The following is a 24,030-nucleotide window of genomic DNA, read 5'->3' on the forward strand; positions in this document are numbered from 1 at the left end:
CAACCATTCCCAAATGGAACAGGCTAAAGCTAACAGTTCCACACAGAAGTGCCACATGCTGAGTCCCACTATATCCCATCCCCTCCAACTTCACCTGTGGACCTACCTGGCCAGACTTGATCCTGCTTGAAGACAGACTGGTAGTAACACATCCAGATACTAAAACTGCCTCATGGGATCTTTAGAGCTCATCAAATACACAAAATAGAGGATTCTCATGGGAGGCCCACCTTCTAAGAACACAACTATAGCACCCTAAGTGCCCGTGGTTCCCCTTTGTACCCAGTGTGAGAAAACACGGTCAGCTGGACGGCCTACTGCAGCATGAGCCCAGAGACCCCTGCAGTTACCTGTGTGCAGTAGGGAGGAAAAGGGGGACACAGCAGGTGCGGCTCTGGGCCAGCCAGCTGCTCAGCCCTCGGGCATGGCCTTGAGCCCACAGGTGGGTCCCAGAGCCATTGGGGGATCGTGGCCTCTTGCAGCTGATCCAGACTGAGCTGGACGAGGAGCCAGGGGAGCGCAGCCCCGGCCAGGGCAGCCTACGCTTCCGCCACAAGCCACCGACAGAGCTCAAGGGGCCCGACGGAATCCACATGGTGCACGGCAGCACGGGCACACTGCTGGCCACTGACCTTAACAGCCTGCCCGAGGATGACCAGAAGGGCCTGGGTCGCTCGCTGGAGACACTGACCACCGCTGAAGCCAGTGCCTTTGAGCGCAACGCCCGCACAGAGTCGGCCAAATCCACGCCCCTGCACAAGCTTCGTGATGTGATCCTGGAGAGCCCCCTGGAGATCACAGAGCTATGACCAGATGGGGGGCCTCGGCGGTGTGTGCAGCACCTGTCCCCCATCCCTCCCAGGGCAGGGCAGAGCAGGACCACAGTGCGGGCCCCTCCCCAGGCCGGCTCTGGGCCTACGACCTCGGGCGGGCCTGGTGGCAGCCTGCACCAGCTGCTCAGAGTCCACTTCCGCCAGATGCCCATTCAGCACCTGACCTCTACCTTCATAAAATTTGTTATTTTTTTAAGAAAAACCAGACACAAATAATAAGCATCTAAGGACAAGGTAAGGAGGGTCACTGGGGGCCCCAAGAGTCAGGACGAACTCAGCCAAGGCCGAGCCCCAAGAGGCCGAGCAGGCCCTCTTCCCCACCCCACATCGTGCCCGTCCCCCTTCACCCGCGCCCAGCACCAGGGAAGGGAGGCCCAGAGCTGGCATATCCCACCTGGCCTCAACTCCCTGACTTTGGTTCCAGTCCCAGTGCATTTCCAGCACATCGCCTGCTGGACAGTGATCCCTGCCTCCCCACGTGGACATGCTCAATGTGAGCGAACCGTTCCCTACATTCCACCGGCTTCCCAACTGTGCCCGGCTCATAAAGAGAAATGACTGGTGTTCCCCTGGGTTCTGAATGTAGAGTGTTTGTGTGTATTCCTTTTTTAAATTAAGTTATTCCCTCAATATTTCCCCCTTGATTTTGTTTAACTGGTACTCCCTGAACGTTTCTGGAATGGTCTGCATTTTAAATAAGAAAGGCAACTCACAAGAACAGCAAGTTGCTGTGCCTCTAGTAAACTACCCTCGGGGCTGGGCAAGGGGGAGAGGGCCGGGCAGGGCAGATGTGTGCCTGACCTTCAGGTGTTCCCTTGACCCACTGCGCCTTCTTTCTGTGGCCAAGAGGGCCAGAGGACACCCACAGGTCTGTGGCCCTGGAGCTATTCAGAAACCAAACTCACTGGCTGAGGTGTTACAGAACCACTCAGGCTCAGGTCTGGTTAACAGATTTTATTTATTGTTAAATCACAGGAACTTTAGTGCAAAACAAACCAAAAAGTCATTAAGTCTATTTAATAGTAACTGCATGTCTTACTGTCTCCTGGCAACTTAAAGTGAACAGAAGAGGTGGCCAAGTGAGAGAGGCAGGGCGGCAGCCAGGGCCCCTGGAGAGCACGCCTAGCACACCCTGCACCTGACAGCCAGAGGCTTAGGAGCTTGTCATCCACATTTACCTAAAGGTCAAACGAAATGGGGGTCGCAGGGGAAGGGGCCGGGACGCCCAGAGCAAAGGTGGGCTCCGGGCAGCACTACAGATGCACAAGGCAAGGCTTCAGCAGTCGGGCGGACACAAGAGCAAGCAAGAGGCAGTCACCACACCCACACCCACACCCACACCCACACCCACACACACACACACACACGAGCCAAGCCCACAGGACCTCCACACAGAGCTAGCAGATTACATTCAGGAAGGTTCTTCCCCTCCCACCCAAACCCACAGAACTTCGGAACAAGGCATCACCAGGAAAGACACCGCAAAGCTGAATCAGAGGTTGACCCGGGGACAGCAAACCCGAGACCCACCCAGGCCTCCTGAGCAGCCGCTTCCTGAATTTCCCCTCCAGTGAGAACTATGTGGTTTTTAAGAAGTCTAATTATTCTGAGCCTTTCTTATAAAACTGCCTTTGTTTTGCTTCTCTGTATAGCAGCCCAGGAAGAGGGGAGGTCCATGCTTAGGGGTAGGTGGAGGGCTCAGAACAAGGCCCCAGCCAAGGAGGATGGAGAGCCTTCTGTCAAGCAGCTCTGGCTCACACAAGCACCCAAGGCCCCCACCACCTCCATTGCCGCCGCCTCCAGGTAGCCACCGCGCAAGGGCAGGCTGAAAGCCCTCCAAGTGCACAGTCCTCCTCACCTGTCTAGGCAAAGGAAAGGGACAGTGAAGCAGTGGTGGCAGCTGCAGGCCAGGTGCCTCCCACACAGACAGCGATGCTACAATCGAGAGACAGGAGAGGGAGGGAGGGAGGAAGGGGAGAAGGGGGTCCTATTTTTATAACCGAGTCAAGAGATCGGTGTGTTCACTGCCCCAGACACACAAGTAGGAAAAGATGCCGCAGTTTCTCCAAGATGGAACGTCCCTCCTAGTTCCACACGTGACGTTTGCAATGCTCGACAGCCTGACGGGAGAGAGGAAGCTGGGTTTTAGCCTTTGTGTGACAAACTCCACTCCTGGCCCATCAGTGCAGCAGACATCACCCAAAAATGGGACCCATTATCCTGTCCGAGGTTGGCTGGACAGCACCCCACGCAGACCTGGGGAGCATGTGGCCACCCGAATGTCAGGGACTCCTATGGCAAGAGTCCAGAGTTGCAGCTGCAGAGCACCGAGTGCTTTAGAGGTGAGCACCCACGCAGGTAGGGTCCAGGCCCCCTCCATCTGGTTACATGCTGAGTCTTGGCACTGCGCAGAAGTCCCAAGGCAGAAGCCCTCACCCTCACCCAACAGGGTGCACAGCAGCTCAGGCCTTGAAAACAATGACCCCACAGGCCCATTTACCAGGGCAGCGGCAGGCACCTGCTCCTCCACTGACTGTGCTGTGGGCTCGGGCCTGGCACAGCAAGGAGCCGGACCAGGCCAGGGTGAGCATCACTACCCACCCTTCCCCGCAGGGGCCCAAACTGATGCAACCAGACCCACAGTCATGCCCTGCTGGCCACGAGGAACCCGCTTGAGGAAGAAAAAGTTGCATAAAAACATTAAGTAACTGGTCCACACGTCCCACCCAAGCAATATGTCGCCACCACTGGTGGCTGCCCAGTGAGGACAGCGCCACAGCACCCTGGAGCTGCTGGGCAGCCATCACCTCAGGGCCACTCAGGAACAGCAGGTCGGCCCTGGGTGAAGATTCAGGCCAGGCTCCAGCGAGACTGACCCAAGGGGGAGGACTTGTGCCACCTCTAGAGCAGCCTCATGTGGATCTGATCCTGACCCTGTGACAAGGGAACCAAAGGCAAAAAAACAAAGAAACAAAAAAAAAAAAAACAAGAAGGCAGAAGCAAAACCTACTAACAAATACCCACACCCTTCGCTTCTCACAGGCAAGAATGCAGTTAGTCCTCTTGCCTTTGCTGTGCGGCCGCGAATAAGCCTAATTGCTTCTCCGGGGCCTCCGTGTTTTCCCGGACACAGAGACAGGGTACAGAGCACTGACTACGGAGGCTCCTCCTCACGCAGGATTGTCCCGGGAGCTGCCCGACTGGCAAGGCAGGCCTGTGCAGCGGTCGCCGAGCTACTCACATTGCACTGGGTTGCTGCCTCCATGTTCTGGCACCAGTAGCTGGGGCCCCACACGCACTTCTCGGTTCCCAGAAGGGGCTTACGGGCAGCAGGGCAGGCTCCAATTTTCTATATGGTGAAAAGGGGGCAAAGAATTAGATGCACCCTACTAATCCCCAAAACCAGAAACTATCAGCTTCTAGAAGCAACTAGAACTACAGCTCTGACATGCCACTTCCAAAAAGGCAGTGCTGCTGAGCCAAGTGCTGAGGGCCTAGAAGCCCTGGCCTCCCACAGCCCTTCCCCCAGAGACTGCCAGAACCTCAGAGGACCCCTCGGTGCAGAACTGCCCAGGCTAAGCACCACCCAGAGGAGCTTACCAAGCACACGAAGGAAGGGTCCATCACCTCCACCAGGATTTCTATCAGCACGGGCTCGTACTCAGTCACAAACTGATCACACTGTTAGGTAAACAAGGGTACGGGTCCAGGTCTAGGTGTGCCCATGCAGAGTGGGAGCATAAAAGGGGGAGGGGGGGACGCATGCTCTTCCATAAGAATTCCGGCCACTGCCAGCCCAGGCCCCCCTTCCCAGGTGCCCCATCTCACCTGCTCCTGTTATTTTCCCCCAGAGGCTTCCCTTGAGCCAATAGACTCCCGTAAGAAATGGCTAATTTTCCCTGGAAACCTCAATCAGGCATGCAGGCAGTCCATGAGCTACCCTAGCTTTTGCGCTCCCCAGGCAGGTTCTGACATTCTGGCCCAAAGCAGCCTAGGGCATACCTGCTTCTGGTATGGGTCAGGCAGGAAGCTGCAGCCTTTCTCAAGGGCAGCCAGGATCTCCTGCTTCGTGCTGTTTTTCTCCAGGTTGTGGTCCAAATAGCTCACCAGCTTCTTGCATACCTCACAAAAGCCACCGTCCTTTGGCTTAATCACACGTACTGCACACAGGAGCACAGACTCAGGACTGGCAGGGCCCTTCCAAGCCGAGGGGGCCCACCCAGCACACACATACCCTGCTCACCAGGCAGCACAGGCAGCCCCTGAGAGGAGCACAGATGGAGCATGCGGCACACCAACTCAGGGCTCGCCTCCTGCAGGAGGATCGACAGGATGGAGGAGCCATAAGTGTCCACCACCTCCTGGCACTCCTTGGATAAGGACGAGGGCAACTTCAAGCACACTTTGTCCAAAGTGTTAAGTATTTCTTCCTGGAACACAAACGATCATATGAGAAGATGGGAGACTGGACGATGCTGGGAATGATTCTCAAAATACGAACGTGACCAGGAAACCAGCCAACACCAAGGTGCTACTTCCTCCCCAGAAAGGCCTGACCTAGGAAGCAGCCTGACCCCAGCCCAGAGGGACCCGCCAGTGGGCAGCAGGTGTACGGGTTCCCAGGGCCGATGTCCCATGAAGGCAAGGGCCAAGCCCACCTCCTCTGCTAGTTCTGCCACCAGGGAAAGGGAGCACGGCAGCATTCTGGAAATGCACATACCTCAGTTCTGTTGTTGTCAATGAGCTTGACCACCTCCTTCACCACGTACTCGCACATCTCGCAGTAAACATCCGTCTTCTCCTCGATCTTGTCCTTCTGTGGAACGGGCAGGAGAGCACTTCAATGCTGAGTCCCTCACCTCACCCCTGTGTCCTGCTGCTCTAAAGGGAAGGGATACCCTGTGGCCAGGGACCGGAGAATGTCACACAAAAGGTGGCTTCTCCCAGCATCCAAGTTCCCATCCCTGCTGGTTTTGTATGGTGGGAGACCCATCCTTTTGCCCGGCCCTCTCTGATACTACCACCTACCACATACCCCCAACCCCCACCACACACACACACACACACACACACACACACACACAAAAAACAGGAATTCACAGGTCAGGAAACAGAGGCAGGGAAACCACCCCCTACCCTAAAGATCTGTCCATGTGACACATTTGGTCACAATCATTTCAGCGCTCTGGAGTAATCTGGAGAAGGGAGAAGGCGGGGGGGTGGGGGGGACAGGATAGAGTGTGGACTTACTACCTGCTCACTGTTTAGAAGACAGAGCTTTAAACACATTTCAGGTCTGCTCTAGAGTTTCAAGTCTCATGAGTACCTGAGCTTGCTTTCCTAGAGCCTGCCTTTAATAAAGGAACACTGCTAAACCAGAACTTTCTGTGACAGTAGAAATATTCTTCACCTCTGCTGTCCAGCAGAGCAGCTGGGCCCCATGTGTCTATTAAGCACTTGAAATGCAGTGAGGGTAACCAAGGAACTGGATTTTTTAAAGTTTTGAGTAATTTTATTTAAATATAAGTAGTCACATGCGGCTAGAATATAAGTTGTAATGACCCCTCATTTTCCCTGGCTATTAATTCAGTCAGCAAGACAGGGCAGGCACAAGTGCTTCCCCAGCTCCATCTGACTTCCTAACCCTGTGTCCACATGCTGCATATGTTAAGGGAGGACAGCAGAGGGAGGAGAAAGCTAAAGGTCAAGTGACACACAAGTTCTGAAACAAGAAATGCATCCGTGTGCCATGTGATTAAATGTGACATGGCCTGGGCCCTCCTAAGAACTGAACTGTGAGCCGCACGAACATGAGGTCGGTCTTGTTGACTAGTGAACGGTTTCAGGACTCAATCTCTAACACACTGCTAGAAGACCCATGAAAGTGCTAAATGTAAACTGATTTTGGAATACAGTGGATCTTTACCAAGTGAAGGGTGCTAGGAAAACAAAACACACCCACGCATGCAAGGCAGCATGCCAAGAGGCTTCCGTGCAAGCCCCAGGGTGTTCTGGAATAGGAGGTTTGCATGACAGCGGGCAGGGCAGAGGGGCAGAAACATCAGGAGGTTACAGACAGGCCACAGATGGAGGCCGATTCCGTGGAGCACTCGGGTTCAAGGAAATCAGTATACTGGGTGAGACTGGGTGAGAGATGCCACACTAGTTTAGGGGACACCATAAACTAATGAATGGTCCCAAACTCAAACACCTTTCGGAGTGAGGCAAGGAACCAAGAAGGCATGTGCCTCATACAGCATGATGTAACATGCAGTGGCCTGGGCATCACACAACTCTGGCCAGCACGACACGATGACACCAGGTACCTTAATGGGCTCCACCAGTTCCAAAGCAGGGATGACGTTCTCGGAGACCACTTTGGCAGGGATCAGAGTCTGCATGGGCATCTCCTTCGCTTGCTCACAGAACCCAACCAGGCCACAGATCTCCTTGGGTTGCTGAGGAAGGCACCGAAAAGGCAGTCAGATGCAGGCCCGTGCCCATCATCCCTCAGTCCCGCTCTCCACACACAAAGGTCGGGGTGCTGGGGGAACACCCTGGTCACAGCGTCAAGTCTGACTGCCATGTTAAATCTAAAGGGACTCCTGCAGGTGCAGATGTACTAGTTTCACACAGGCAGGAGGCCACACAAAGCTCTGAAGGGAGAGCAGAACTGCTGAACCTGCTCCAACAAGGGAGCACCCCAGGGAAGCAGGATTTCTGGCACCTGAGTCCCTTTCACAGGCAATCATATCCTCTCAGAGGACACCTGGTGTGCTCCAGAACCTGTTTCTTGGTCCAGCTGGTTTACTTGCAGTAGTAAACAAACTGCATGATCTTTCTAGAAGGGGAACCACCAGGCTCACAAACAGAAAGCCAAATGCTTCCCTCTGGCAGGATCATTTAAGAAAAAATGATGAACTTTTTTGAAAACTACATTCTATTTTTACAATTGCACAAACCCAGTACACGCAAATACCCAATGTCCCAAACCGATGAATTCTTTCAGGTCACAGAAGCTCCAGATTGATCCCATTCCCACCCAGATACCAAACCAAAGGAAACAAGGTGACTTGGACATCCTGACCATTTCAATATGATGGTGCCAAGAATGAGAAAAGCATATATACTTTGTATGCTTTGTGAACCAAATGCAACCAACACCTAGCTCTGGGCCTGAGAGCAATTGCCTCCCACCACCAAACCATAAAGCAGAAGGACAGGACCACTAACACAAGACCTGTGATGCAAGACAGCTAGACCATGGCTATTGTTCACATTGTTTTAATATTGAGAAGTCTCTAGAATTAAGTAAAATTGGGAAATCCAAAAGTATCCTAAATATCCTGTCTTTGGCACACTTTAAGAATGGGGAAAAAACCAGAATGGGGCCAAAGACACAGAAAGCTTTTTAGAAAAAAAGACAAAGACTCAGGAGATGTGTGGCTGCTTTGTCTCAGATGAGCTTTGTTCTACTCCCTCCCTGGGACATCCCAGGTAAAAATTCAGATATTTCAGCCCAAGTTCTCTCCCATTAGATTTCAAAGTACCTTTGAAAACTCTTAATTTGCAAAAAGAGATACCAGTGCTCAGAAGGAGGCACTGGCTCAGTAAGTGTGGTCTGGGGCCTTAAGTCCCTGTGTTATTGCCACCATTGGCCTGGCTCTTGAGCCGTCTGATGTGGCTCCAGGATCTGCAGGACCCCATCACCCAGAGGGGCAGAAGCCACAATCAAGAGATTGTTTCCAACTCTCTGGATCCAACAGACGGGAACAGTCTGCTCGCTATTTGCAAATGATATGCTCATGCAGCAGAAGCATTTCTGGGATCATGGAAAACAGCACTGAAGACATGCAATGCTCCCTCAAGTCATGACAGAAACAAGGCGTCCCACCGAAAGTCAGGCCTACAGTTAAGGAAGCTGAGGAATCTCCAGGGTACCCGTCACTTCCCATCATCATGCCAGTGGCATGCACACGGTCAGCTAAGTGCTGGTTTGTAACTGGACTCCAAGGCCCTGCTGACTTCTCTTTCTGTCCTCTTGAAGGAGAAAGGAGACCCCCAGTACCTCAAGTGATAAATCAGAGGGGAGAAAGGCAGAAGCTCCCCCACCAGCCTACTAACACAGATCATGCCATTAAAAAAAAAAAAAAAAAAAAAAAAAAAGGCAAAGTAACTACAACAAGCAGCAGACCACTACTACAAGCAAATTCCCCATCACATACCTGATCCTGCTGTTGAACAAAAAAACAGGAAATCGGAGATGAAAATAAGAGAAAGGAAAGGACACAACAGTTAAGAAAAAATTAAAATAACAACAATCAGTTAATGAAGGCGTAAAGATATCACCAGAAGTTCAGGGGAAAACTTGCAGTCACAAATAGGCATCCTAGCTTGTTCCTACCATTTCAGGGGGGCCCTGAGAGCTATTCTGGCCCTCAAGGGACAGACCACACTGTCCAGCTTCTGTACATTATCCCCATGCCCCTGACACACCAAATCATACTCAAAACAATGGGCAGCAGGTCCCAGAAAATGCCAGGTTATGAGGAGCTCTCCATCCTCAGAAGCCTAAGCCCACCATGAAGGCAAGGTGATATGCAGCCAAGTGGAACATGACACAGGACTGCCCAAATCAGGGGTGTATGCTATATAATATAAAATACATCCAGGGCAGGTAATATGTACATCTCTCAGGTCCCCACCCTCTTCAGGAGCTTTGTTCAATAAACTTTTTACTATTACTCAATAAACTCTGCTTTGCTGCCCCCAAATAATATATATACATATACATATATATGTGTGTGTGTGTCCGTGTATATATATATACACGGACACACACACACATATATAAAAATATAAATATATATATTAAAAATATAAAAATAAAACACTCCGAGGGGTCAGGGATCCTGAACCACACCTGTTGCTGCCTAGGCCTCAGGGCAACTACCCCAGGTAGCCAAATGCAAGCCTAGAAGGCCAATTTGACAAGAGATCAAAAGCCTTACCCTTTGACTCAGCAATTACAGTTCAAGTTATCTGTACTGAAGGAGAAACAAGGATCTGCATATCTAACAGTAAGGGGTGGGGGTGGGGGGGTGTTCATCATGCTTTTGATCCCAAAGGCAAACCTCAAAGCAACCTAAAGAGGATTGGTTATGTAAATTATGTGCTACCCAAATGGTGGATTATGCAGCCACTTAAAAATCATTTTGTACAAGAATGTTTTGTAAGCACAATAGTGCAAACTACAAAGTCTGAAGTACTATATAACCATATTACCTCACTGATATTTTTTTAAACCACAAATGATTTTTGATTTGGGAAGTATTATCTGTATTTTCAAAAAAATCCGTGTTTATTATACTCTTTATAATGAGAAAATTTTTAGTGATGAGAAAGCACCTAACCAAATCAAAATCAAAGGCTTACTTTAAAAAAAAAAAAGGCTTACTTTTATTTCCTACTTTAGCTGAGTATCTTTGTATTTTTAGAATAAAGTATGGTGTAATAATCCCAAATTAACTCTCTTATGCCTGAATGGAGCCCCTGAGCAATTAACAGCAGCGCCAGAGGATAAATCTTCTGTGTAGGCCATCAGGTCTCAACTCTGCAACTCTGTTGTCGCAGCAAGAAATGGAATGAGCATCACTGTTTTCTAATAAAACTTTACAAAAAACAGGTGGTAGGCCACAGTCTGCTGACCCCTGGTTAGAGAACAAACTCAACATAGTCTCAACCAAGTCAGAAAGTCAGCAGGATGGAGAGACAAGAAGTGTAACCCACCTCCTCAACCCCAAATGCTCAGATCCAGGAAGCCAGGGCCCATTCCCAACGTAAGAATCTCTTCAGACCACCCTGCTCTGTAGCACAGTTTTCTGCATGGAGCTAGCTAGCTTACTTCCACAATCAGTATCTTCTACCTCTAACAACGGAGGGACGCCCCTGCCACCTGGATGCATCAGAAGCAAGTGCAGGAGTTACAGGCTTAAGCAGCAGCTACAGCTAACACTGCTGCAGAGTGCAGGACCGACTCTGACCGGCAGGACTCCCTGCACTTCTAAATTCAAGCTGCAATGTAGCAATTCTCAGGCCTGGCCTAGCTACAGAGCAGACTATTCCCATGGATCCCAGGGTGAAAGCCAGATACTAGAAATCTGATGGTCAGCTCACATATGCACAGGCCAACGAGCCACCAGGAAAACCACCTGGGGGTTGAGCTGCTTCAGCCTTTCCCCTGGCTGGGGAAAGTAAAGAGGGGGTACTGAGTTGTGGTCAGAGAATCTAATGGTCAGAAGGGTTCATTTTGACTCAATTTATTATCTGAAGGGAGAAAAGGAAAACTAAACCATGTAATTTTCAAAATCCTTGGGATCACAAAGTGTGAGACAAAGAATGCTAACAAGGAGCTTCTTCCCCTGCCACCTACCATATGCATCATCATCTGGACAGCAATGTCAGAATACTGGTTGATATAGTTCTTGCACTGGGGAGAGAGAAACAGGCAGTTAGTAACACACCAAAATCCCAGCCTTCCTAGCAATGTCAACAGGGGACTATCAAGTTTCCAAGAGTAGAGTCTTACAAGTATCTTGAAATAAAGATGGCAATTTATCTTATGCCTTGTAGAAAAAGGTGTGCTAGGATGTTTTGAAAATGTCCCAAAAGGTCCCAAAGGCCCTTAGAAGAGATGAAGTCCTCCCATCTCCTTTTACAGCCCAAAGTCACCCAAAGGTCACAGAGCAGCTACTCAGGAGCAATTCTGAATGTGGCTACAGACACGCTGCTACAAACCTGAAATGACTTTTCAAACCTACTCATGGATTCCCGGACAAGATTATAAAGTTAAACACAGGAGGAACCAAGTTAGGATGATTTTCAGCTCAACCTATTTTCATCCGCATCTAGGTATTTCCTGTAGACCCTCACAGACTAGTTCTGGTTACACTGGGTGCCTCCACAGTGAGAAAGTCAAAGTGCATAATAGCCTGCAGGCAGGGCTGAAGTGGGGAAGCCAAGGTAACATGGCCATGTACAAAGATACTCCAAGGAAGCCAAGACTCCTGCCCAGAGGAAGTCAACAGAGAAGAACCCAGAGCTTCCAGAACCAGCCATTCCTATCCAAGAAGGATGCTCTACGATCCCAGACCCATGGAGTTATCATCACCAGCTTCCCTACATCCAGTCCTGCCAAGGTTTCCCTGCTGCCAGGTACAAAACTAGCATTTTGGTTTTACTTATTAATTTCACAGGCATGTGGTTATGCGAACAGGATCCAAGAAGTGAAACTTTCTAAGCACCTAACAAAATGAGTTTCTTACCCTGCAGGACTAACATTCACCAAGGTAAGGAAGGTGTCCTGCATGCCAGCCTACAGGGCTTCCCATGGACAACAACCCCACTGGCTGTGAGGAGAGCACACTTAGAATTATGAATATGTAACAGCCAGGTTTTTTAAAAGGAGGTTATAAAGGAATCTAGTGTGGTTTCTTATACATATAGTGACTGGGAGGGGAAAAAAAATCTTCACGAAAGTGGTCTCCTTCCACTATTTTTTACTCCAGGCATCTTGTTACATACATGAATTCAGCTAACCGACAAAGTATTTAAGTACCCACCAACTCTCCCAGATGCTTTCTGGGAAAAAGGAAATGGGAGTTGTATAAACAATCTCTTCCTCAAAGCCCTGAGATTGGAACTTAAAACAACAGTACCTCAGGAACTGAAGTTTTCTCAGTTCCTCCATGCCTATCTCCAGAGCCAAGCTCCCTGGCCCAGAACATCCTCCTGTGCATGAAGAGAGAAGGCTCACCATGTCGGCGATGCCAGGCCCCAGGAGGTCACACTGTGCCTTGGCATGGTCCACCAAGGCCTCGACAAAGGTAGAGTTGGTCCTTACAGCAGTCTGGATGTCAGTGATCATCTGGATACAGTCCTGGCAAACATCCCCACCAGCCTGCAGAGACAGAATGACCGGGGGGTGGGGTGGGGGGTGGGGGGTGGAAGTCTGTAAACACAGCATACTTCTATGATAACAGAGGCTTCAATTTCCCAAGAAAATTTCCTCATGTGCTCATGACCACAGCACTAGAGAGTGTCTCAGTTCTGGGTTTTTAAAGTTGGTGGTTTCTTAAGTAATGGCTCCACCCAACATAGGGCTTGGATCTACAACCCCAAGACAAAGAGTTGCACACTCCACCAACTAAGCCAACCAGGTGCCCCAGCTCTGTGTTTTTATAGGCTCTAAAATTATCAAAAGACTTAAAATCAATTAAGCGTTGATTTCAAAAAAATTTAATTGGAACAAAGAGAACTGTTTGCATATATTAAATATCCCAAGTTCTTCAGAACTAACATGGCACAACCATTTGAAGGGCTGCTCAGGTACCTACAGTGTCAGATGAAGGAAAAAGCCCCCAGTTTGAGAAACAAGCATGCACATAGACAGACAGACAGACAGACACACACACACACACACACACACACACACTATGCCCCTCTCACGTCTCATCTGTAATCCAATTAAAAACGGGGCCCGTGGTGGCTGGGCCTACGGCCTTACCTTTGGCTGGGGCTCACTGTGGGGGCCATCCTGAGGGTACAGGAGGAGGGGGATATTGGCCATGAAGGGAGCCACCACCTCAGCCACATCCAGCTCCGGGATCTTATTGGACTCGAGCTGTTTCTGGTGATTCAGTTCTGCCAGGTGCTTCTGAAGAGACTCGCAGAGATTGAGAGCGGAGCACACCTCCCCAGGATGGCTCTAGTAGGGAAAGAAGTCCAGCTGGAAATGCTCTCCCCGGAGGGAAACAAAACCATCGGCTGGTGCCCCTGTATGAGGCCCTGTACTTACCTCCTGGCCCGACTCACAGGCATCTCAAACAAAACCACCTGACCTGCTCCCCGCTCCATCTCCACTTTAGCAAATGGAGGGGACCTGCTCCCCGACCTTGCTCCTAGCAGCTCAAGCCAGAAACCTGGAAGACGTTCCTCACTCCTCCCTCCTTCCCTGCCCTCCATCAGCAGGTCCAGCCCGTTTCTCCTCTGAACCAGAATGTGCATCTGTCCATCTCTACCGCTCCAACACATCTCACACAGACTGTCCCGCCAGCTTCCCCTCTTCCAACTCCCAACTGGTGGGAGCTAGACCGAACCCTTTAGAGAAGGCACCTATGATCATGTCACTCCTCCCCCTTGAGCCCTCCAACAACTTCCTATTGCACTTGCAATCCTTAAAGAGAGCCTTGCATGGTGTGATCCATGCCATCCTTGCCAAAACCTTTGTCCAGTCTCGGGACACTCCTGCCTGCTGACCCTGTGTTTTAAGCACCTCCTCTTTCTTAAAAGGAAGGTCTTTTACGACCTTCTTAAGGTCTTTCCAAATACCACAAAACCCAGCCCCTTGTCTGTTGCTGAAAACCCAACCTGTGCAGTGGCACTTGGTTTATGCACAGTAGATGCTTATTTGAAATGCAGGCAGAACTCTGCTATAGCTCAACCCACCAGTACATTCCCTCAATTACTCCTCAGGATAAAAATCACAGAAATGAAATGAATTGTATGCTCAAAGGGAGAGCTAAAGATGTGACATGAGTTAGCAAATGGGCACATATATGAACGTTACAGCAGTTTACAATTCCCTCAGTATTCTCCAAGTTCCCATCTCCTGGACTCTCCCTCAATCTTGAAAGTTACAAGCACAGTGTTCTGCTGGGCCAAAGCCATCTCAGAGGTCAGAACTGTAGCAATAAGCTGCTGAGAAAAACCAAATCCATGAAAAGACTTTCCGCTTTAATCATTGTCTGGCACCTCCCAGGGCCCCAGAAGTTCCCTGAAGGAACAGTATTCTCCACCACATACCATTTGTCCTTTAATCATGTCCAGGATGACTGGAAGGTAGGAGTCAACCACCTCCTTGCACGAGGCAGACAGGTTCGGACTAGGCAGCCAGTCACAGGTCTTCTCCAAGTACACGAGGATCTCTTGCTAAGGGGATACAGGTAAGGGTGAGATCAGGATGGACTTCTGCTCTGCAAACAACGAGAGCAGAGGACCTCCACAGCTCCCAACAGACAGCAGCCTCAGGGAAGAGGCCTGGGAGAGGGCCACTGGGTGGCCGTGGCTCCATCAGATAAATAGGCAAAAAGCAGACATTCCTCAAAATGAAGCTACTCTGACCTACAGTCTCAAGGGCACAGGGACTTCTGAGCAGAAATGGCCAAAACGGACCTAAAAGATAGCAAAAAGCAATACAAAAATCCTCATCAACCCTGGGCATTTACATGCCAAAGTCAGGGACAGCAAGTTACCTCCCACAGCCTGTTTCTGTATAACCCGTAGCTGTACAGGATGGTTTTTACATTTTTAAAGGATGGGGGGGGGGGGGGACAGAAAAAGTATGTGGCTCAGAAGATCTGAACTACTTCCTACCTGGACTTAGACCATTCCTCTTTAGACCCCCAAAGCCACAGAGCGATCTCTGAAGGAACAGACACACATGGCCACACAGCCACTGCTCACACGTAGTCACACATACTCATGATGGCTCACCTCAGTGGCATTGTCTTTCAGCATGTCGCCAGCTGCAGTGATAACATCTTTACATATGTCGCAGGGAAGGGATTTCTAAGAGGAAAGAACATGAGGGAGAGAGATCCATATTTGTAGGACATAAGTCTACAGCTGAAAAGCCCCTTGGCCTCTGTCCTATCTACCCAGGGATGTCTGCCACACTGGCACAGCCTGGTTCCTCAACCTAGATGAGAAGTACAAGGACGCCACAGGGTAAAAATCAGCAGATGGGACTGACCAGAACACTGTGCTTCTACAGGGTAGATACCCTTTTCTTGTACCCTCTATACCTCAGCACACATGGCACAGGCCAAATGTCGTGTTAATGCTCACAGCAGTTCCAGGAGGAAACTGAGGCTTGAAAGGGTGAAAAAAATCAGAGAAAGTCAGTCGGTCACCTGGGGCCAATATCACTATCACAGAGTAAAAGGGGGGTGGGACAGAGAAGCCCAAGCAGACACTGGCACTACCTCCTGCACTATATCCACCTCCCACCATGCAGATGCAGGTATGCTCACCTGGAAGCCATATGTCACCACCCCAGAGCTTAAAAACAGCGTGCCTATCCCCTGATAAGCCTGAACACCCACAGCTCTATGTGGCCCCAGACATGGAGACTCTAGCTGCTTCTTGAGGCTCGTGAGAAGCTCCCTTCTTGAGGGCAACTGATTTGTACCCCATGAAGAAGGAAGGAACTAACACATGTGGGTGAGATGAAGGAAGACCTGTGAACTAAACTGCATTGAAAGAAATCAATTTAAGGGCACCTGGGTGGCTGAGCCTTACTGCATCTACTTTCAGCTCAGGTGATGATCTCAGGGTCCTGGGATCAAGCCCCATGTCCGGCTCCCCACTCAGCCTGCTTCTCCCTTCTCCCTCCCCCTGCTTGTGGTTCTCTTGCGCACTAACAAGTAAAAAATAAACTTAAAAAAAAAATCAATTTGAACCTTTGGGCCTCATCAGGCTACTACCAGATTCAGGCACCCATGAGACTGTCCTGTCAGAAAGAGCAGAAGTCCCCTCCCCCTTGTCACATGCTGAATTTGAAAAGCAGAAGTCATGTTAAAAACAAGATGAGAAGTAAATTGAAAACCAAATCAGAAAGTAATTTTGGCCACAGAGGGTAGAGGCCTGACGAATTCAGACACTATTTCTAAAAGAACAGGGTTTTTAATTGTTCTTCTCTTAATGAAGAGAAGAAGCACCTGCAGCCACTAGTGACAAGTTTTAGATCTGGAAATCCAGGCAAAGTGGGCCTGTGCCACAGGAGGTGGCACCTCGCAGAGCGAGCCACAAGCATGTTCTGCAATCAGCTGGTACGGCCAGCAAAGCTCAGCCATCTCCTGAGAGGGGTCAGGTCACAGGAAGAATGCACTTGAGCCTTGTCATCTTGGAGTAATTCTCCATGAGTATTGAGAGCTCCACATTAATATGCTATATTTAACACCATTTAGATGAAAAATCAGTAGCATCATGCTCACTTCAGCAGCACATCTACTAAAATTGGAATGATACAGAAATCAGTGTGGCCCTTAAGCAAGGATGACATGCAAATTTGTGAAGTGTTCTATATTAAAAAAAAAAAAAAATCAGCGTCTTTTCCAGTTTGGCTATAGCTAGAAATAAAATTTTAAATAGCTACTAAACTCTAGGGTTTGAATTAGTGATCTGCCTGAGAGGCAGAGGGTGAAAAATGCCAAAAAGTGGGGAAGGACTTCAAAAGTTTAGCACTTTTTTTTTTTTTTAAGATATATTCATTTATTTGAAAGAGAACATGCACACACACATGCGGGGAGGAGCAGCAGAGGGAAAAACTCAAGCAGACTCCACACTGGGTGCAGAGCCCAACACGGGGCTCAATCTCATGACCCCAAGATCATGACTAACAGTCGGATACTTAATTGGCTGTGCCACACAGGCACCCCTAGCATCTACTTTTTGGAGTGACCAAGGATGGAGCTCTGCCCACGCATCCAGGCCTGGGAATAGAAATTGCATACCTCCTGGTCCCTCACCTGGCACGGAGAGGTGGCGCACCCAGAGGCCCGGGAGGTGGCATGGTGTGCACACAGTGGCGGCCATGGGCAGGCCTCATCCTCTGCCTCCAAGAGACTCAGTGACCTCGGGGGAATAGAACCCTCACCTCTCTGCGACTGTTTCCACTGTACTACAATGGGTCCACCCTGCAACAGGTCCTGCCTCCCTCGCAGGGCCACCGTGAGAAGCAAACGAAGCAAGGGAAAGCACTTGGTAAATGGCAACAGCTACAGCCAATATGAAGAGATGGAGGACGGCACCAGTGGCACTTACCACCGTCGGCTTGTTCCACACAGTCTGCAGGCAGTGCTGCAGGGCCCCGCAATCGGCCGCCGTCTTCACGTTCTGGCACCACACCGCTGAACCTCTGGTACATTCTTTCAGGCCTAGGACAGGGCTGGCTAGAGCTAAAAGAAAGACCATCATGAGAAGGTAGCCCACCTCACTTACCTACCCAGGGGGAAGGACTAGCCCAGGCACTGAGCTGGACAGCGGCACGGCCCCTCACCCAGCGGCGTGCCACACAAACCACAGCGCCACTGGCTCCAGGCCAGAAGCTCGGTGACCACCTTCAGTCAAAGTCACAGGACTGAGAGGGACTAATTTATCTGGTTTGCTTTTTTCCTCTCAAACTATTTCTAAACTGTACCAGGCCTTTTAATCTTTAGAACTTTAAGAATCTTCCATGAAGTAATAAAAGAAATCAAAGGAGTAAACACTGACAGATTATACAAAATTTTAAACTCCTGTAGAATGACAAATTAAGTTTTTTATTAATCTATAGGGAAAACAAGGTTCATATCCTTATTACAAAAACGATTCTTAACATTCTAGTAGAAGAGCTCTTTTACAAATCTAACTTTGTGAACACATGCTCATAAACAAATTTACTAACAAAGAATCCTCCATAATCCACTTTGGTATCACAACAAACATGTGATACGGTGAACATGTGTCTACTCAAAGTCAGGTGCACAGCATGGCATCTGCTGTGGTAATGAAGAAAGGACTCAGGCAACAGTCACAAGCACAGTAATTAAACTAGGGGAAAGCACAGGAAAGGTACAAGTCACCTAGGACCAAAAGAAATACAGGTTACAGCAAGAAGGTGCCATATTTTGAAAGTTAAATTAGCCAAGGAGGGAAAAAGTGACAAGGTTGTAGTAAAATATACATTTGTAAGGCTGTGACTGTTCAGGACTTTTTAATATATTAATAGATTTCAAAAAATGGAAAAAAAATCCCTCTTCAAAAAAGTTATCCACTTTCAAGGTCACCTAGGAGGCTCAGTCTCAGTCGGTTAAGCATCCAACTCTTGATCTCAGCTCAGGTCTTAAGCTCAGGGTCATGAGTTCAAGCCCCACATTGGGATCCAGGCTGGGTGTGGAGCCTACTTAAAAAAAAAAAAAAAAGTAACCCACTTCTAGAAATAGATTTTAAGGAAATACAGCAATCCAAGAGGCAAAATATGATATGCATAAATATATTTATTAAATGTAATTCACAATACTAAAAATAAAAGTAGATATAACTTGAATGGCCAAAAATAGAGAGGAAAAACTAATGATACTCTTACTAAAAAGAATATGTAGCTGTTAAGTATAAAATTATATATCAAATAGAACAAAAAACCCAAGAATAGGAAATTATGTAGGAGTTGTATAAAAAAAAACAGAATAACAAAGCAGGGTGGTTGGCTGAAACTCCCAGTGTTATGTTGTATGTGAGTAACTCTACAAAAATATTTTATAAAATGCCTTGAAAGTACTTATGTTTCTTACAATAGGTCTATAGTAACCTTGACTTTGGAACCTCACCTCTAGACCAACAATTGGGCTAGAGAACAATGGATTCCATCGGGTTACACAAAGACGGGTGAAGACGGGTGTCGGTGCAGGCAGCTAACTCCAACAAACACCTCAGTAGGGCGAAACCACCTTCTGCTGTAAATAGGTAACACAAGGCCCAAGTCTGAGGAGAAAGCCCACAGCTACCCATGAAACAGATGGAGAACCTCGGGAGTCACGCAGCTCAATACAAGCCAATGAGAAGGCACAGAGATCCTACAGACAGGTAACGCACACACAGTACACAAAACACGGGGGTTGGTAGGTGCCCTCACTCCAGGAGAGGGCAATGAAATGTGGTCAAAGCTATATTCCACGAACTCTTCACACAAACACTGAGTCACAGGTCCGCAGAAAGCTTAAGCCAGATGATATGCACCCTTTCAGACACCGGCAGTGATTATTAATCGGCTACCCAGGTCACAGCCTTTCATGCCCCTTTGTAGCAAAAATCACATCCATAACCAGTTCACAAACACAACTGAACTGGCCACCTTCCAACAGCTGTTGGCTTAGATTCCGGTTTCCACGGGAAACATGCAGCAGATTTCATACTAATCCCCAGATGGTTCACAAGAGTTTAGTACCTATAACGTAGCTACGCTACGCTGAGGCCAGCCCTGGGCTGTAGGTCAGGGTTCTGGGAAGTGGGGGTCATCACAGACAGCACACAAAGCCCACAGGTTCCACCAGCGCCTCCCATGCTCCTTCCAGGTACAGGGCCCTGGAGAATTCTGAGAAGCACCCAAAATACACCAACTGGTTCTACCTGCAACTGGAAGAAAAGAATCGGAAAAAATAACAGGAAGCTACAAAATGAAAAATGAGCCAAGAATGCAGAGTGAGACACAGGGAAGCCAGGAAGAAAGAGCGGGGAACAATAGCCGACTAGAGCCACACAGGGTTGAGAGAGAAAGGCAGGGCCAGTGAGCAGCCCTCCCTACATAAGGCCCGACTACCATCTCCAGTCTCACAAATATGCAGTCAAATAGGACTTAACCCAGGGGGTTTTCTCCAACCATCCAGCCAGGATTTGGCCACAAGGGCCAAAATCTATCAGGCTTGGGGAGGAAGATGCACCATGCTAGGCCTGAGAGGCAAGAATACTTTGTAGTTTGTTCACTAGTTCAAGGAACTTGAAACAGTAATCATTTGCTATAATGACTTTGTTACCAGTTTTAGCTACTGTTCTGGACTAAAAGTCTTTTCTGGTAGCTGGTTATCTGTGATCCATCCAGCTAACAAACAGCCAAGTCATTCCCAACCTCAACAGTTACTGTTACTCAACAGCCCACCTCAGAACTTTCAGAAGTAAAATGCACGGTGGGCAACCTGTTAGACCTATGATGTCCTCAATGTCAACCTAAAACACATTACATGGACAATGAGAAATGAAACTAAACTCCCAGCTCCTAGAAATTAAATTCTCAGTAAGACATTCCCATGTATCTCCAACCTAAAGCCAAATTTTTAAAATTGCACTTTATACAAATAGTCTGTGGTGTACAACAAATCTGATGTCCTAAAATGACCCAATGTGTATTTACAAAGAAACAACTGTGTATCCTCAGGATTGGTAATGTGAGGCAGAAATGCAAGCATGGGTGATGCCAGGGAGCCACCTGGGGAAGGTTCAGGTGCTTATTTCAGGACCTGATCCCCTGTGAAGGAGCCAAAGAGTGGGTCAGAACACTACTGAGACATGAATCCTTTTCCCGGAAAATGTATTTAGACACAAAATCCTCACACTACTTCAGGGAGCTCTTATGCACTACACCTGTCCAGATCCCAGCTGTGGACTGAAGGATCTAAAAGCAAGCATGGCTCTTCTCCAACCAAGGGGGAAAACCATGAAGATGAAGGCTGATTACCAAACTCCACGGACTGGGCCAAGAACTGTGCACTCAAGCAGCAGAACAAGGTGGACACACTTGGGGTCTCTGACTCCACAGTGGGACCGGACAGGCCCCGAAGAAATGGTGGTATGTTAATAGAAACACAGGGAATGACAAGCCCTGGAGCAACAAAATTACTAACCACATAGGGGAGCTAGAGGAAGCTTCTTCAAAATTTGAACTGGCCCCTAAAAACAGAAATACAAAAGACTGGGTGAGAGAGAAAAACGGAATTCGTGAACATTCCAAAGGAGGAGAGAAATCTTTGTCTTCTCCCAAGCCAGGCTGCACAGAGAGACCCCAGGCCCAACCAAGACGACCTCATCTGAGGTCATCCCTGTGTGAAAACTCACCCTGTGGGCAACAGCTCACACTAGTGTCTTAAAAACCCAGGCATCATAGAGCAGAACTGACAAAAGGAGGTGGGGGATTCAGATGACGGGGCATCTAACTGGAATGCAAGCTCACACCAAAAATTCCAAGCAAGAAGCAGTAGCAACCAAGGCTCAGAGAGAAGCTAACAAAAAGATTCCACAAGAACAGACAGCTGGGAAAACGAAACTCAGAGGGTTAAACGTAAATGTGAACACAAGCCCGCTGAGGGGCAGCACAAAGAACACACCTGTGTGCTTTGCTTCCCAGAGTCAGAGACAAGCACAGCAGGTTGGGAGGGTGAGGACGCGTGACACCATTCCTGACGCCCCTACAAGACTGGAGGTGTTAGCTGGGAGAGAGAACGTCTCTTAGAAACAATGCTATTTTCATAGGGGAAGGAGGCCTTCCACCTATCACGCGGGGGCAGATCCGCTGTGTGGCCTCAGACCCAGCTAGCAGAGCTGCGAGTAGAGGTTAAGGGAAACAGACGACGGCTCGAGGTAGGGGCCATCCACAGGGTTATAAAGAGGGAATGGGCTGCCTCGTTAGATGATGACTGCTCCAAAAGCAGAAGGAACCGCGCAGAAACAAAATGCTGAACCTCCAAGGAATTCTGTGGGAAGAGAAATCCTGCGTGATGAGCAGGACTAGAAGTCCTCTGGGGGCTACACATCTTCACTCCTATAAGAATGAGCCAAATGACATTTTCAGTGTTTATACATAACCAATACATAAAAAATATCCTAAACCACTTTCTGATGAGTTATTTCTCAAAACATGTTCTCAGCAAAGCTTTCATATCTATTCTCATTCTCCCACACTCTGCCCCCAAATACCAACTTCCTTCTTTTGAGACAATAAGTTGAACTCTAAGAAAGTTCTTAGAATGTGTGCCTGACCTCCTCGAGAGTTCTAATTAAATATAAGACACAAACACTCCTCATGGCAAACCAGGCACTAGCCCCCCTCAGTTCTGAGGCCTGCCATTTGAGCTCTCAATGACAACAGAGATCAGAGAAATTATCATTTCAGAGACACTAAAACCCTATGGGCAAGTTTCCTTAAAGAAAGACGGGCTTTGTGTTGTTTTTTGAGACACAGAACTTCAATTGTATTTCCTTAGCAAAGGGATGGGTGCACTGTGTTTCCTTTTGACTCCCCAGGCCTAGAAGAAAATAGCCATGTTCTAAATAACTCACATGTAGATCATTTATTAAAAAAAAAAAAATAGGCTATGATGGAATTTTACTGTATTGAGATCGGCTGCCATGAGCTACACCAGAAATGGGCTTTACGGCAGCTAGACTCTACATGGACACACACACAAAAAAAAATCTCAGTGAGCCTGGAAGGCAGGGAGAACTCACTAGAGCCATGTTGTTTTAGGTGTGATGATTTTTTCCAAAAAGAAACTAAACCCTGTGCTTAGAAATAGAGAAATCTAAGGTAACTGACCCACCACCTAAATGAAATGTTTCTCAAATGTGAGATACTGAAAAGAAAACCAGATCTGCCTCCAAGTCCCACTCAAATAAATGACCTTCACCCAATCGCTGTCCTGAGCTTGTTCTTCATCTGTAAAATAAAGATGTAGCTACTGGTGGGATTGTTGAGAATCACAATGACACAGTTACACACTTTCAACTGCCAGAACATTACATCTCTCAGCCATCATGCCTTTATGAGCATCTCTCTGGCATTCTCAATTATCCACTGTCTCAGCTCCCCTACCAGGCTGGCTTTGAAATCAGACAGTCAAGGGCTCAGATCATGCCTCCACCAATTCTAGTCAGGTGACCTTAAGACTTCAGGCTTCCAATCTGCAAAATGGGCTTATTACTAGTACTCCTAGGAGTTTATACAAATTAACCAATATTTGTAAAACACAGGGCAGAGCTAGTATGCTACAGAAGTCCAGTAAGTGATATTCATCATCACTACCACCTGTAGTAAACAATAGCAGGACCTTTCCCTGATCCAGTTCCTTGCCCAAAACAGGTGCTCCCACTAATAGCAGAATCCAAGCTATTCTGTTGGTTTACTCTGCATTTTATCAAGGACTTAACTGGCAGCTCAAAGACCTAGAGAGTTATATCTCAAATCCTCAGAAGCTGTCGGTTAGTCACACAGAGGGAAACATAGGCTCTATTGTTAGAAGCCCGGGAATTGACGCTATGTGCTGAATAAGAGGTTTGCAGGAGCAAGAATGAGAGGTGCCCAGCAAAGTGCTAAAAACATTACAGATGAAATGCTCTCAATAATTCATGGCACTGGAGCTATGGGCTTATTTTCCTCTAATCCTGATATAGTTGTCATATTTCAAATTATTTCTGGAACCCATCTTCTATAGAGCCCCCTAAAAACCTCTTTTTTTTTGGAAGGATGAGGTGTATGACAAAATGACTGGTGCCCTGCATACTGGGGAGTAGACCAGGCTGACTGAAACCCCCTGCTCTGCTATCTACGAAC

At 48.3% G+C, this 24,030-nt stretch overlaps 2 protein-coding genes and 1 non-coding gene across 8 annotated transcripts in view; 2 read left to right on the forward strand and 1 right to left on the reverse strand.

The window, feature by feature from the left end:
* Window positions 1–1,465, forward strand: part of CDH23 (cadherin related 23) — a 365,507-nt gene extending 364,042 nt beyond the window's left edge. For 3 of the 4 annotated variants that reach the window (XM_038534255.1, XM_038534260.1, XM_038534256.1), the window contains one exon: window positions 483–1,465. In XM_038534255.1, the coding sequence (XP_038390183.1) occupies window positions 483–809 (327 nt within the window). In that variant the 3' untranslated portion in view covers window positions 810–1,465. Of the gene's footprint in view, window positions 1–442 lie in introns of all 4 variants that reach the window. The other variant, XM_038534257.1, reaches the window with a different exon arrangement.
* A 307-nt stretch (window positions 1,466–1,772) lies between these two features.
* PSAP (prosaposin) overlaps window positions 1,773–24,030 on the reverse strand; it is a 32,751-nt gene continuing 10,493 nt past the window's right edge. The window contains exons 2-15 of one of the 3 annotated variants that reach the window (XM_038534262.1): window positions 17,718–17,851; window positions 15,387–15,461; window positions 14,697–14,822; window positions 13,399–13,599; window positions 12,649–12,792; window positions 11,266–11,322; window positions 9,059–9,064; window positions 7,160–7,291; window positions 5,554–5,649; window positions 5,077–5,263; window positions 4,836–4,993; window positions 4,434–4,514; window positions 4,075–4,182; window positions 1,773–2,953 (exon numbers count right to left, since the gene is read on the reverse strand). In XM_038534262.1, coding sequence (XP_038390190.1) covers window positions 2,918–2,953; window positions 4,075–4,182; window positions 4,434–4,514; window positions 4,836–4,993; window positions 5,077–5,263; window positions 5,554–5,649; window positions 7,160–7,291; window positions 9,059–9,064; window positions 11,266–11,322; window positions 12,649–12,792; window positions 13,399–13,599; window positions 14,697–14,822; window positions 15,387–15,461; window positions 17,718–17,851 — 1,541 coding nt within the window. In that variant the 3' untranslated portion in view covers window positions 1,773–2,917. Of the gene's footprint in view, window positions 2,954–4,074; window positions 4,183–4,433; window positions 4,515–4,835; window positions 4,994–5,076; window positions 5,264–5,553; window positions 5,650–7,159; window positions 7,292–9,058; window positions 9,068–11,265; window positions 11,323–12,648; window positions 12,793–13,398; window positions 13,600–14,696; window positions 14,823–15,386; window positions 15,462–17,717; window positions 17,852–24,030 lie in introns of all 3 variants that reach the window. The other 2 variants (XM_038534261.1, XM_038534263.1) reach the window with 2 other exon arrangements.
* LOC119871686 lies at window positions 16,881–16,984 on the forward strand. The gene has a single exon (XR_005358757.1). It is a non-coding gene; the product is annotated as a U6 spliceosomal RNA (small nuclear RNA).

Source organism: Canis lupus, chromosome 4, assembly GCF_011100685.1.
Source record: "Canis lupus familiaris isolate Mischka breed German Shepherd chromosome 4, alternate assembly UU_Cfam_GSD_1.0, whole genome shotgun sequence".
Lineage (NCBI taxonomy): Eukaryota > Metazoa > Chordata > Mammalia > Carnivora > Canidae > Canis > Canis lupus.